Source organism: Hirundo rustica, chromosome 18 (assembly GCF_015227805.2).
Source record: "Hirundo rustica isolate bHirRus1 chromosome 18, bHirRus1.pri.v3, whole genome shotgun sequence".
Classification (NCBI taxonomy): domain Eukaryota; kingdom Metazoa; phylum Chordata; class Aves; order Passeriformes; family Hirundinidae; genus Hirundo; species Hirundo rustica.
This window is the reverse complement of record NC_053467.1, coordinates 8,943,710-8,958,036: the sequence shown is the minus strand read 5'-3', so window position 1 is coordinate 8,958,036 and position 14,327 is coordinate 8,943,710. Positions and strand designations below refer to the sequence as shown.

At 43.0% G+C, this 14,327-nt stretch overlaps 1 protein-coding gene across 3 annotated transcripts in view; it reads left to right on the top strand.

Annotated features, from left to right (window-relative positions):
• Positions 1-14,327, top strand: part of PRKCA (protein kinase C alpha) — a 146,701-nt gene that overhangs the window by 122,965 nt on the left and 9,409 nt on the right. For all 3 annotated transcript variants that reach the window (XM_040081398.2, XM_040081397.2, XM_040081396.2), the window contains 5 exons: positions 1,171-1,233; positions 1,862-2,000; positions 8,851-8,931; positions 10,304-10,411; positions 12,824-12,964. In XM_040081398.2, coding sequence (XP_039937332.1) covers positions 1,171-1,233; positions 1,862-2,000; positions 8,851-8,931; positions 10,304-10,411; positions 12,824-12,964 — 532 coding nt within the window. The remainder of the gene's footprint in view (positions 1-1,170; positions 1,234-1,861; positions 2,001-8,850; positions 8,932-10,303; positions 10,412-12,823; positions 12,965-14,327) is intronic.

Below are 14,327 nucleotides of genomic sequence, written 5' to 3'. Positions count from 1 at the left end.
TAAATTCAATGTATAGCTTGTAAGAATTTCTGTGATGTATTTGTGAGGAGTTAACAAGGAATTAGGAGTTGTTTATCTACATGATTCTTTTCAGGTAATTGTACATCTGGCACATCAGTGAGCAACTGAAAATGATCTGTAGCATATTAAAGAGTGAATAGATCCATCAGTACCATTTTAGTCATCCTTATAATACCTCATCACCACTTGGTGGTGTTTCATAAATCAGTTACTAATGAAACCCTAAAATCAAGGGTGACCAACTGCTTTAAGCATTCAGTTAAAATAATTTCTCATTTTGATTTAAGCAGTTGGGGCTTGTTTAAACGAGAGGCCTTCTAAACAGAAGTATTTCAGATGCAGACAAACATTTTCACAACTCGCTGAATCAAACCGAGGTGGTGTCAGATCATCCTCGGCTCCCAGCTAATGCAACTTGCCAACACTTGACAAAATCTGTGGTGCTTCATGACAGCTTTTGCCTGTGCTCCATCTTCACACGTGTTCACAAACACCTCTGATCGAGTGCTGCAGAGCTCAGTCGCTTCCTCTCCCTTGTGCTGAGCCTAAAAATTAATCTCGCCTTTAAATAATCCTCTCGCACGTAATTTGCACAGTTCCACAGCAACCAGCTTCCAGCAGCTACCACCAGGATTCTATACCTCTTAACTGCATTCAGCAATTATATTTTATATGGTAATCATTTTAATTAGCTTCGTGTAATTAATCCATTAACAGGCTGTATAAAGGAACACTATTTCTGCGGATTATTTCATGCCATGTGAATTGCAATGTACATTGAGCTGCAGCCTGAATTCATCAATCTGTGATGGGAGATAAGGACCTTTGCAGCAGAGTTAGTGCAAAAAAAAAAGCTGTGCTCCAGCTGCACCATTTTTTGTGGTCCAGGGAGCCATTTTCCAAGTTTTGGGTTAGATTCTGCATTATTTTATCATCAAATACTGAAAATGTATCTGTTAACATCCAGCTGAAGTGATATGTCTTTTATGTCACCTGTATTTATATATATGTATTTATATATATATAAATTACATATTTCATACTCTGCTATATTATCATCCTTTAGCATGATTCATTTCCAGTTTATTTTGCCAGAAGAAAATCATGAGGCATAAGAAATCTGTTGAGATTTTTTTTTCCCCCACACAGGTTCTATGCAGCTGAGATCTCAATTGGGTTATTCTTCCTCCATAACAAAGGGATTATTTATAGGTGAGTATGATCTGACATAAGTAATTTCTGAACTATTTTTAAAATCCCAAAATTATCAGTTTCTTTGACATTTCAGTGTATTTTTGAAGCACTGTAGAGCTCTTTTTGTTGTGTTGCTGCTGCTGAGGTGGAAACCCAAGCCCTGTTTAACCTGACCTTTCTGACACCTGCTCTGCCCCACTCAACAAAACCTCTTGAAAATGGAAAACGTTATGTTTTATATCTCTGTGTGGTGTTAAATGATATTACACATTTAGAAGTCTCAAGTGAGGGGTCAGACACAGCCGCCTCTCCATTCGCTGTCCAGCCCAGAGCAGCTGTGGCTGCCCCTGGATCCCTGGAAGTGTCCAAGGCCAGGTGGGACAGGGCTTGGAGCAGCCTGGGACAGGGGAAAGTGTCCCTGGCCATGGCAGGGGGTGGAATGGGATGGGCTTTAAGGTCACTTCCACCCCATTCCAGGATTTGAAGGTCATTCTTAGATGTCTGCCCAGGTCCCTCCAGGGTGAGCCAGCCCTAGATGTGCACCCTCAACCTCCGCCCACAAAGAGCTGCAAATATTCCTTATTCAGAATAAACTCACCCTGTCTGATCCCAAACATTAACCTTAAATTACTGTGATTCTTCTCAGAGATCTGAAATTAGATAACGTGATGTTGGATTCAGAAGGACACATTAAAATTGCTGATTTTGGGATGTGCAAGGAGCACATGTTAGATGGAGTAACAACCAGGACCTTCTGTGGCACTCCAGACTACATTGCACCAGAGGTAAATTTTGACCCTTTCAGGAACCTTTTAGTCTCTTAAAGGAAATTGTCCCTCCACATTTTATACCACTGGGTTTGGGTGGCTCTAACTCCAGATTCTCCAGGGATGGCACCATTAAACTGCTGCAGGTATATTGGATTTATTTGTGAATTCCTTCAATGTACTCAGTAAGACTTAACTATTTTAAGAAATACCTGGTTAATTGAAAAACTAACTTTTTATGAGGTAAGATTTCGTTCATTAACAAAAAACTTAAAAAAAAAAAAAAACCAGGCTCACCAACTTCTGATCTTAAATTTGCAGCCTGGAAATGCTGTTACACTAAACTTTGTAGTTTGTGAAGTTATACAAACGTCATGGGTGTTGCTGAGATCAGCAAATATTTCACTGGGAGCAAACAGTGCTGCTTTAATCTGTTCCTCCACACAGCTGCCAGCACACATTCAATTAAAGGATTATTTGGCATTTTCAGGAAATCACAAACCACTCACTGGTTTTTGGGAAGGGACTCAGGAAGTCTTGAAGCTTTTTGCTGACCTCTCTGTAAAACCACTGTGGTCTTCTCCAGGCCATTGTCCTGCAAGGGCTGCACAGGTGCCACAAGTTGCTGCTCTTCACCTCAGGAGTGCTCCTGTCATTGAAAGCCTCTTCCAAAAGCTGAGAGATCGGGCTTTGGGTGGAGTTGTTGTAATAAATCCATAATTTGCCTTGAGTTTTCCATGACTTTCCATGACCTGTGCAGATTCCAAGCCACTGAAAATGACATTGAAGCCTGAACCAGCTGCAGTGGGTCTAAAATGAAAATATGATCATGAGAAGCCCAGTTGTGCTTTAAGGCACCGGGATAAATATGAGCTTAGAATTAAGACTTTGAGTCTGGATATGATTTGTATTTCCATAGTTGAGGCCTAAAGAATTGAAAACAAGCACATGTGGTGATTTGGATATAATTCAAATATATGAATATTAAAATCTGGTCTTCGTGCATACTGAGCTTTCAAGAATATTGATTTGTTTGGCAGCAAATTTGATGCAGGAGGTTGGATCCTGATCCAAGAGACTCAGTTGTTCACTGAGTACTGAGCAAGAGGCAGCTCTGGCTGAAGCATTTCTGGCTGGAATTGAATGTTTGTTGGAATAAGGGAGATTTATACACGGACAAGTAAATTAGTGTCTAAGGTGAATTTTGTCATCGCTGGGAAATTGGAATGAAAAATAGTTTGGTTTTTTCCCGGTTGCTAATTCGTGCTTTTCAGAGTGAAATATTGTGTATCATGCACCCTTGTTTTTTCACCGTTCGCTGTTGCTTGCAGCAGGATATCAGAGCAAGCAGAGTAGTATTTCATTTTCTTCTGTCAAAACATAAATGAAGCCAATATTACAAATTAGTGTCCTTTCTGTGGCAATTATCTTGTGCCAGTTAATGCCAAAGAACATTTTGTCAATACCAGAATGCTCAGTGTGGGTCAATGCTGGAGCGAATTATTTCACTGTATTTGGAAATTTCATGTAAAGAAATAAGCCTTTTACCAAAACATCCAGCAAGTGAGAGAAAATTGGTCTGTTATCTTACAAACAGATTTGATTTGATTTTGTTTACTTGGCTGATTTTCTTTTGTCTCTGAACACACGATTGTGACTGACAGTTTGCTAACTAGTTCAGTGGTAAACTTCAAAGGAATGTTCCTGTTTCACTTGCAGGGGTGTTGCAGCCCGTGTTTCCATGGGCTAAAATTTATAAATTTCTAATAGATTTTAATGAGAATTCATTTGCACGGTCACATTCCCTGCTGGGTGGAGATAAAGGAGCCAAAACTAAATAAACTCTTGAAGGTATCTGGAGTATAATCCTGTGAGTGGGCTGCCGTCGAACATGCAGAATTAGCTCTTTTCAGCAGCGTTTGGGGAAGAATGTGGTGGCTCTCGTTGGGCTGGGAGAGCCCACACTGCTCTGCAGTGTTGGAGTCCAGGGCATTCCTTTGGTTGCCCTGGAGGGTCAGGGACCTGGGCAGGGGGGTCTGGGACCCCAGCCCAGAGCTCAGAGAGACTCTGGCTTTGATCTCAGTCCATGGGAAAAACTTCCTACACTGAGAGAAGGTTTACAGGCCACAAGAATGTGAGAAATAGTAGTTTACCTTATCACAGGGTGAGAAAATAGTTATTTTAGATTCCTAGCATTGAAGTGAATGGGGGCAAGATGGAGAATTTGGGGCGTTGTCTCTTCTTCTTCTCCTTCTCCTTCCCTCACTCCATTGCTGCATTGACGTGGCACAAAGTAGTTAGTGAGGATTGGGTCAAAGTAAAGATGACCTTTTTAGTAATAGTGATAGACATTGGTAAGAAATAGTAAACAAGAAATATGTAGTAATTAGTATAAAAGATATGGACAACCCAGCTTGTGGGGAGACTTGAGGAGTCCATGCAGCTGCGAACATCTTGTCGGACTCCGAGAAAATTGTAAGATAAGAAACAATAAACGAAGTATGCAACCTTGAAAAATCTAAACCTGAGAACCCCGTCTCTTCCTTTGGCTCGGCTCGGAGCTGTGCAGGGGAGCACTGCAGGACCTGCCCACAGATGGATCAGAGAACACACAGCTGCAAGGACCCTGCAGGGACAGCTCAGCTGGTGTCCCCAGCCCCAGCTCTGCCTGGAAAAGCAGAGGAGTGCAGTGCTGCCTTCAGCAAAATGAACCCCCCAATTTAGTGTGCTGCAAAATAATGTTTTCCTTTTTTTTTTCCCCGAGTGGGAAAGTTGCCATTTGCTATTACCTAGGTGTATAATGGGCTGGAATTATTGGTAATTTTCCTACGCTGTGCAATTTGAGGAATGTGCAGAGGTTAAACTGGTGGGATCCCAGGTCTGACAGCTTCTCTCAGGCACAAAGTGGTTATCTTGTACAGAGTATTTCCTGATGTGCTGAACTTAAAATATTTGTGGTCGGAGTGGTAAAATAGCTGTGAAATCAATTAGCACTTTGTGTTTCCTTGACCAGTCAAGAGAGAAGGAGGAGATGGATGTCAGGAGGATTAGGGGGAAGGAATTCTGCCAGCACAGAGCCCCACCATCAGCATCCCTGCAGGAGCCACAGTGCTGATTTTGAATTTCAGAGGAATTTAAATTAGAAACTCCATTTCCCTTCTCTTCCAGCTCACAGCCTCAAGACCTTCAGTTCCAACCTTGAATCTGCCGTTATTGTGGGAGGCAAAAAGGTTTAGAAAGTGCATTTGACTGTTTCTTGTGCTAGTAATAATTTATTTCTTTTAATAACTGAGTTTTAACTTTTCCAGCACACATCATATATGCTCACAACAGATTTCCTCATGCCTCTGGGATATAATCTTTTCATCCCAACTGGCTACTAGCTGCAATGATCTAAACATTCCTACAAATTGCTGATATTAATCTCTGTGTCCTGCTATTAACTGTGCCTTCCTTGGAGGCAAAATAGAGAAAAAAAAAGAAAAAAAAGCAACTCCTTCTGCCAATTTTGCTTGATGAGAGAAATTCCTGAGCTCTTTCTGTGTGCTCAAATCCACAGAACCTGGAAAGGCAGAGCTCTTCATGCATGGCAATAGATGGGTAAAATGGGACATTTGAAATGCAAAAGGACATGAAAAGGGCAATCATTAAAATTATTGATGGAGAAGGAGGGGAAGGAAGGATTTCCACTGCTGCCTGGCCGGTGAAAATCAGGAATCATAGGTGGAGGAGGGTGCAGGTCTTCATTTCTAGGGACAGGAACTCCCTCACTGCTCTGGGTCTGCTCTGCACACCGTGGTGAGAGAGAAGGACATGTCCACATACCCCCATTTGCTCTAAAGGATGCCAAAATTTTTACAAGCAGATAGAATGACTCTGGCAGCTGCTGCCAGGCAGGCAGGGATGGCTTTGAGTGCAGCAGCTGGGAGGTAACACACGATGAATTCTGGGCGATGGGGAGGGAACTACTGAAAACACAGCGTTTAGAACTTGCTGACTTTGTACCAATGCATGTTTGCCTGTACACTGAAGGCTCATCTGCTTCCTCCCACGTGTAACTCCTCCCTTGAAGTGAGCATTCTTCCCTCTGGTTTGCACTTCCCAATTAATGCTGTGAGCAGCTCCAGGGTGAGGAGTTTATCTGCGGGTTCTACGCAGGACGCGCTCACTGCGGAATCAACAGCTGCTCTGGGTTTCCCTGGTGCCACAGCCTCACCAGGACCAAGCTGCTGATTCAAACTGGGTGTACTTAGATGGGATTAAAGGAAGAAAACTCCCTGGGTACAGGAGCAGTGACAGCACCACCTTTTCCTGCATGGAGATAATTGAATGAAAAAGGTGTTGTCGTTGCATTTGCAGTGGGACTTTTCCAGCCTTGGTGGCTGTATTCACATCTCAATTCACACTCTTCCTTCACAGACTGGCTCAGGTGAGGGAGGTGTGTGCCAGCTCAGAGGGGCACTGCTCTGTTCATCAGATGTGGCATCAAACAGCAGAAAACTTGGAGTGATTCTGACCATCCGTTGGAGCTTTTTTCCGTGTTAATTCTGCCTCTCCTGAGGATTCTGTTTGATATTCTCTCCCAAAGATTTCATTGGGGAGGTTGCATTCCGTGATGGAAATGCTGTTTACAGAACCCAGCCTTGACTCACCTCCTGCTGGATAAAAATCAGCATCAATGCGTCTGTGCTTTGGTACAGCTTTCACTGTAGGACATTGCGCTGCAGCATTTAAGTGATTTCCTCCTCTCAGTAATCCCATCAAACTCCTTCACAAGAGGGACACAGGTGGACTGTGTGCTCCTGGACAGACCTGGCTGCCAGGTACAGAACCTTGGCAGTGTGGCAGCTTTTTCTTTCTCACTGCTGTGGATCCATCTTTTTCTCATTTGCTAATTGAAAGAAACTGTTCCTCCCAAAACCCACATACCTGGACTGCACTTGTTGTACAAAATGCTCTGCCCTTACAAATCAATGACCTGAAAAATATCCCCTCTTTTATATAAAATACTCTTCTCCACAAGGCAGGGAGACATTGTCAGAGAAGGACTGAGGATGAAATGTTTTGTCATTTTCTGTGTGTAAAGGCCAGTATTTTTCCTGGATGAAAGTTTGAAAGCGTTTTGTGTTTCAAAAGGCAATATTGATTCCAGTGGGAACTTACTGGTGATGGAAATGGAAGGGAAAGTAACCAAGTATGGCAACTACTAGAAGATGAAATGAATGTCCCAAATATATATTTTTAATCCCATATTACTGCTAAGAGACAACTAATATAGACTGCCTTTACGTTGGCCCTTCCAGATGAGAATCTTGTTATTATCTCTGGTTGTCTAATATATTCCAAAGCACAATTGATTTTGAAATCCTTCGGTTAGAAACATTGCAGTAATTTTTAAGTCGTGTGCTGCTGTATCTCAGGATACAGCAAGGACATATATCCACACAGAGACCATAATTTTATTCAGTAGCCAGGCAGTCCTGCTTTATTGCACTGGTGACTCACTATTTTCCTGAGCAACTGTGGAACTTGGCAGTTCAACTTCTCTTTCAGACAACTAAAAAATTTAGGATGTGTGATGTGTACTTGACCGGGCAATTTATTTCACAGTGAATAAAAACACAAGCAAACAGGAAAATGAGATGCAAGCCCCTCTGGAGTTCTGACTGCCTCAGTTCCCTGCTCATTCCAGTGGAGTAGAGATGTTGGAGGCTCTGGTGGTGCCTTCAGTGGGGTTGGGCAGGGGCTGGGATGTCCTGCATCCCTTCACAGTTCATGTCGCTAGACGAACACGAAAAGAACGACACTCACGCAGTCAGGTTGTCAGAGCAAAAAGAGCATTTATTTCTCGACCTCCATTTATATAGATTCTGGACAATGATGAGAGATTGGAGAATGAGGTTGCCACCTCTCCAACCCCACTGGTTAAACTAGAAGTCCATCAATTGTCCCTCCTCCAGAGAAGAATGCGAAAACAATCACTTTGTTTATGTTACAATCCGTGAGAAACTCCACTACAAAAATGCAAACATTCAGAAGACTGAAAATCAGGGCAACAACTCACAGCATCCCTTCACAGTTATTTAGGAAGAGATCTGAGGAACACCTGCACCTCCAAGCTCCTCCACCCCATCACCAAATGCAGCTCTTAAATAAATGAACACTGATCTCCGAGGAGGCCTCAATTAAAGAGGATGATGCAGGAAGGGACCTGGATGCTGCTGGCACTTGCAGCCTCTCCTTGTGTCAGAACTCAATTTGTACTGCTCTGTGAGTCAGATGTGAACCCAGAGCATGGAAAATACTTGACATTTCCATTAGTCTGAACAGCAGAACCCCCTTTCTTTTTGGTGTAGTTGGTACTTCGTACTGAGTAGCACAATCATGTGGCTTGGGAAAACTTGACTGGGATTTTTGGAGTTTTGTTCTTTTCCTAAATTTTGATTCCTTTTACAGCAGAACAAAAATACAAATATTGAAAAGAAAGGTCTAATTATTGATAGCCCATAAGTTAAGTGAGCTTCATGATTTCAAACTTTGACACAATGAGTTTTGCCTTGTCTCCTGCATTGTGCTGCTGTACTTCCTCCTTTGCCCTCGAATGCACATCCCAAGAGCTCCTGAGAGCTGCATTTTCCACCATATAAGGGTACCAAGGGCGTGGGTGGGTTTAGACTCACACTTGCAAAACAATCCGACTCCCACTGAAACCCGTGATTAGCTGGAGTGAGGATTACAGGATTGTCTTTCTGGCCTTTTCCAAGGAAATCTGTCCCTCTCTGCATGTCACTCACGTACCTAATATGCCACAAGGCTGGGGGTTAGTTAACACAGGTTTTTTCCTTTGTTTCTTTTTGTGATTATGCAGATTATTGCGTACCAGCCCTATGGGAAGTCGGTGGATTGGTGGGCATATGGTGTGCTGCTCTATGAGATGTTGGCTGGCCAGGTAAGATTCCCCCTCCCGTGCTGTGACCTCCTCCTGCCCTCCAAGGCTGCTCTGTTTCAAGGCTCCCTAAAGGTTTAGACCATTACAGGATAAGATTGAAGCCTTTCATTCTGCTGTTATCTCCTTGTACTCTTGACTGACTCAACGGAGAATGTATTTAGGCTTTAAGCTCTTTATGTTGCACCCACATAATCAAGCTCTGCCTTTGAATACGGCTCCTTTGTACTGCAATAATGTTATAAATAACCATCTTCAGAATTGAAAGGGAGACACTTGAGCAGGAAAATGCATGTCAAGTGGAAGAAATACCATTTAGGAGTTTGAAACCACAGGGAAGCATAATAAGAGTGTGTGTATAAGCTCTGCATTGCAGTTAAGTCCCAAGAATACAGTTTTTGTACTGTATGTCCTGGGGGTAAAATGTGGGTCTCAGCACCGGGAAATGTGCTCAGTTACAGACGCCTCATTCTGCACAGATAATGAGAGGCTGCTCTCTGAGTCACTCGGGGAGGGAAGCAACACTGTGCTGCCATAAATGGCAGATAAGCACCCGCTTCCAGGAATTCTGTTAGTCTTGAGTTGAAAAAGATCCCTCCAGTTGGATTTTGGTGAGTGTTAGGTAAAGGTAGGCATTTCCCAAATTTAAAACATACATTTGTAACGAATGCCTTCTTTAAGAGTTTCCCTGTGAAATTCCAGTGGACCTTTTAGAAGTTTTAATGTGTAGCAATTGCAGCTGTTAACATTTGCAGGCTGAATTGCAAATATTGGCCATCTGAATGCTTGGCAGGAAAGGAGATTTGCTATTAGCTGGGTCTTGCACATGGCCCATATCTTGGGAATTTATCCATGGGCACTTTCCTGTCCCTGTATTTTATAATAGAGTGCAGCCCTCTCTTATGATAGCCTCAGAAGCAGAATCTGCAGCTGTGACATAAAACAAAGTGGAGTTTTACTGGAATTCAGTGAGGAATGGATGTACCTTAGCACAAGGTAATTGAGAGTTATTCTCCAAACTTCACTCTTTGAAGTGTTTTGCCTGTCTGGTGCACAGTAGCTTTCAAAACTGATGAAAGCCGATCACAAAGATAATCCTGCACACACTTCATTAACCTGGCTGCCATTCTGGGGACAGAAATGAACATTTCTCCTTGATTTTGATCTGAGACTGTCAAACACTGAACTTCTGGGTCTGCAGATATCCAGGCTGCAGATTGCTGCGAGTTTGGGGGATGTTCCTGGGCAAGGAGCCCTGCTGTATATGGATCTCTTTAGGCATGGTGTTGTCATACCATTTCATAAAAAGTGGAGAATTTAAAAACATAGAAAGGAAAACCCAGTAAGTTACTCACTTGTGATTTGTTTTCAACAGCCTCCATTTGATGGGGAAGATGAAGACGAACTCTTCCAGTCCATAATGGAGCATAATGTTTCCTACCCAAAATCGCTGTCCAAAGAAGCTGTCTCCATCTGCAAGGGGGTGAGAGAAAATGTTATTTATCATTAAGTTCCTTTTTGGCAATCCTTGTGAAGGGCTGGGTTTGCCTGGCTCCGACACAGCACTGTAGTATTTAAAAGACAACTTCTGTCAGGCTGTGTTGTCACTTGGTGTCACTGGTAAGTGCTGGGCTCTTCCCGCGGTGCCTGCTTGTTTTATGGAAAGAACAAATGTCAGAATGAGTAGCTGCCAAATCCAGAGCAGAATTTATAAACAGGACCATGGAGTGAAGATTCTCCCCCTGCTTTGCCTCTCGGCCCGCGGCAGAACAGCCCCACTTTTGCAGGGTGAGATTTCTCAGCTTGGCTGGAGGTACTCCAGCAAGTCCTCAGCCCAGAATGCCTAATGACAGGATCAGAACACAAGATTTTAGGAGAATCATTTTTAAATGTAGGTGAAGATGAGATGATGTGAAAATCTTCAGCATAAATGCAAGGAAACATTGGGGAAATTCTGACCCGGTGGTACCTGTGTGGCCTAAAATTGGTCTTAGATACTATTTTTTTTTTTTTTTTTTTACTTTTGAGGAAAATAATAGATTTGGCTTCAGGGGATTAGTTTAGGAAGAAAGAATTAATTTGACTTTCCTTTGATTCCACGTGATTCTCCAGAGCAGGATCAGTCTGCAGTTTTTCCAACCCACCACCTGTAATGGGTTATTTGATGTCTGACTTACACTGATAAAACACCACTACACTTAGTTAATTTGATATTTGCAGTCTTCCTATACTTTTCAACCATTTATGAAGTATTATATGTGAGCTGGATATGAGTCCATTAAAGAAAATCACCAAGGAAAAGAAAAGGTGTTTAGAACAAGAAGGTAAAATGAAAGACCAAGCTAATTTTGGAGCTTATCCCAGTGTAGATGTGCTGGCCAACAAAAAATACACACGATGTATTTTTGTAAAGTACATTCAGATTGTTGCCTTGTGAAAATCACGCATTCAAACAGCACAGTCTGAACCTGGTGCAATTGCCCTGTTTTCAGCTCCTCTGTTTGCTGCTTTCTGGGTGCTTATGTCAAGGGAGGGCAGAAGGCTAAAATTACCCTGCACCTTGAGATTTTGGGCAAGTCTCTGTGATACTGACATGGTCTTCATCTGCATTAAACTGCCAGATTAATCTCAGGTTTCAGTGGGACTTTTTCCTGAGCTAAGAAGTCAATACAAGAAAGTTTCTGACCCTTGCAGTCAGTGGTAGCTCAGCAATCCCAGGACTGGGCACCATTGGGCAAGACAAACGTGGCCACTCTGCTCTTGGAATTGATTTGTCTGCTTGACTTCCATTCCACTGATTGAGAGTTTGTTGGTTTGGTAAATGCAACAACTTTGGAAAGAATTAAAACTACGGGAATCAATACTCCCGTTTTCTTAGTTATCACCTACTGTTAAAGCAAGGGGTTTGGAAAAGGTAACAAAAATGGGAACATTGCTGTTAATCTTGAAGAAGGTTGTGATTCCTGCCCAGTGCACAACCACTTCCCAAACCTGCTTAGAGTCACTTTTATTTTAGGTTCAAAACTGGAGTCAGATCAACACAACATTTGGAAGGAGACTAAAGTGGTGCTGAGGTTTTAAGAAGATCTGTTGAGATATCACTCCCAGCAGTACATTAATTATATATAATTTGTAAAGGAGCTTCAAAAAGTCCCCACAAAGCTGGAACTGAGAGTTTAAGGCTACATTGAACAATTCCCAGTGTACACACCAATTGGAGAATGCTGAGGAACTTGTTAATTAGGGAGCACATTCCAGTTTCTAAGCACACCAGGCTGGTGATTTGGGGCTGTTTTTTTTTTTCTAAGTCTGTTTAATCTCTGTAACTGGGTATAGTATTGACCAGGATGTCATTAAGAATGCAAGGGAGGAAACACAGATTAGATGTTGTCAGCTGGGTGCCAAAGAATTGGAGGCTCTGTAATGAGATGTCTTGAACAAGCTCCAGAAAAATGAAATGGGAATGTGGGGGGGGGTTGTACTTCAGGGAGCTTTAGTGCATTGGAATTTATGATGTTTAATTGATTGTTCAGTTTGGGGCAGGAGCTGTTCTGGGGATCTGTAAGATTGAACTAGAGATTGGAGGTGAAATTCAGGAGGGAGTTGTGAGCCAGCAGGGACGGCAGCGTGTCCTGGGCACCCCCTGCACCTCAGCAGCAACCTTTGCCCACTGGGAAAAATTTCCCCAGTGCAGCCCCTAATTTTGCTGCTGATTTGCTGTCTCCAGTAATAAAACAAGAAAATCCTTCAAAATATTCATTTTAGCTTTTTAAAACAATTTTATTAGCAGTGTGTATCTTCAGGAGAGGAGCAGGAGCACTGCAAGCAGGTGAAATGCACTCTCACTTTCCTTCCAGCATTAAATTGAACGGTTTGGTGTTTTTCTTCCCAACAGCTAATGACTAAACATCCTGCAAAACGCCTTGGCTGTGGCCTGGAAGGTGAAAGAGACATCAGGGAACACGCTTTCTTCAGGAGAATTGACTGGGAAAAATTGGAGAGCAGAGAGATTCAGCCACCTTTCAAACCTAAAGTGGTGAGTGAGGTGCCAGGTCCTTCCCTCCGCGGCTGTGACTGCAGCCCTGCTCCCCGTGGGGTGAGACTGCAGATCTGGGGCACGGCTAAAACGAGGCAATTTGATAAGGGCAGAGCTGTCTGTGAGCCTGCTCGTGTGTTTGGCACCGTGGGCTGTAACCTGGGGAACTTTGTGCCTTGCAAAAAAGCCTGGCAGTGGTTTGAGCCCTGCCTGGAAGGTGACGTGAGGAGCTGAAAACGGGGAAAATTGGCACATCCACATCAAGCACTTGAGACTGGTAATAAGTGTGGGTAACAGCTGTCTCCTCTGAGCAGCATCGAAAGCTGGGATCTGACTGAAGGAGTTGGATTAGAGGGGTGAATTTCCTCCATGGCTGGCTGCCCTGCACAGGGGGTTTTATTCCCCATCCTACAGTGATGTCTGGTCAGTTTGCAGGATTAATCCCTGGTTTATTTTCCGTGTTTATTACTGGTTTGCACACATGTATCTACAGGAACATTTTAGAAATCCAAGCAAGTGGAAAAATGTCCTTGCAAAATAGAATTGGAACAGCTTTGCTTGTTGAGCCAGAATTTCATTCAGCATGTTCTGTGCTTTACTGACAGGCAAAGAGAGGAGTTTGCACACAAGAACACAAGCTTTAAGGAACTGCTGTAAATTTTTATGTCCTCACATTGAGCCTTTCTTCTGTAACCCTTTTATTTTTCAGCTGAGAATGCTGGCTGGCTTTAGCACTTCAGGTGTGGGGTGGCTGCTCTTTACACTGATTTATTTGCCAATACAGACACACCAGTGAGGTATCACAGACTAATGAACAGAGGGACACCAATACCTGAATTATTCTTCACTTTTTTCATACAAATGACTTTTTGGCATCAGTAGGAGGAGACTTACAGCTGAGAAGGGTGTTTATTGCTAAAGGAAATACCTTTCTGCTATGGTGTGGATTTTGCATGCAGAGAGGGATGTAAATAAGTGAAGAACTTGTGTGGTGCTGCCAGCCCTGCCCAGCCCATTCCCAGAGCTGGCTGTGCAAAGGGGAGCTCTTAGAGCGTATTTTATGGAAGATTTTTATTACACGCTTCTCAAGTCAAACTTAAAGCTGATCATAAAGCAGATCTACCTTCACATCTGTAAGTTTTATTAGCTCAGGAGCTGAGTGCTTAGAGTCTCCTTGAAGTTAAAAGTAACACCAGCATGAAGGTGCTAAAAGCTTGAAGTGTGGTCTGGTTCCATCCGAGCTTCCTGGCAGATCCTGGCTCCTCCTCAGAGCAGCTGTGCTCTGTCTCCCTGGTTATCATGACCTGGTTTGTTTGCACAGGCTGCTATTAAAATACACCGAGGCGGATTCACACCGAGCCCG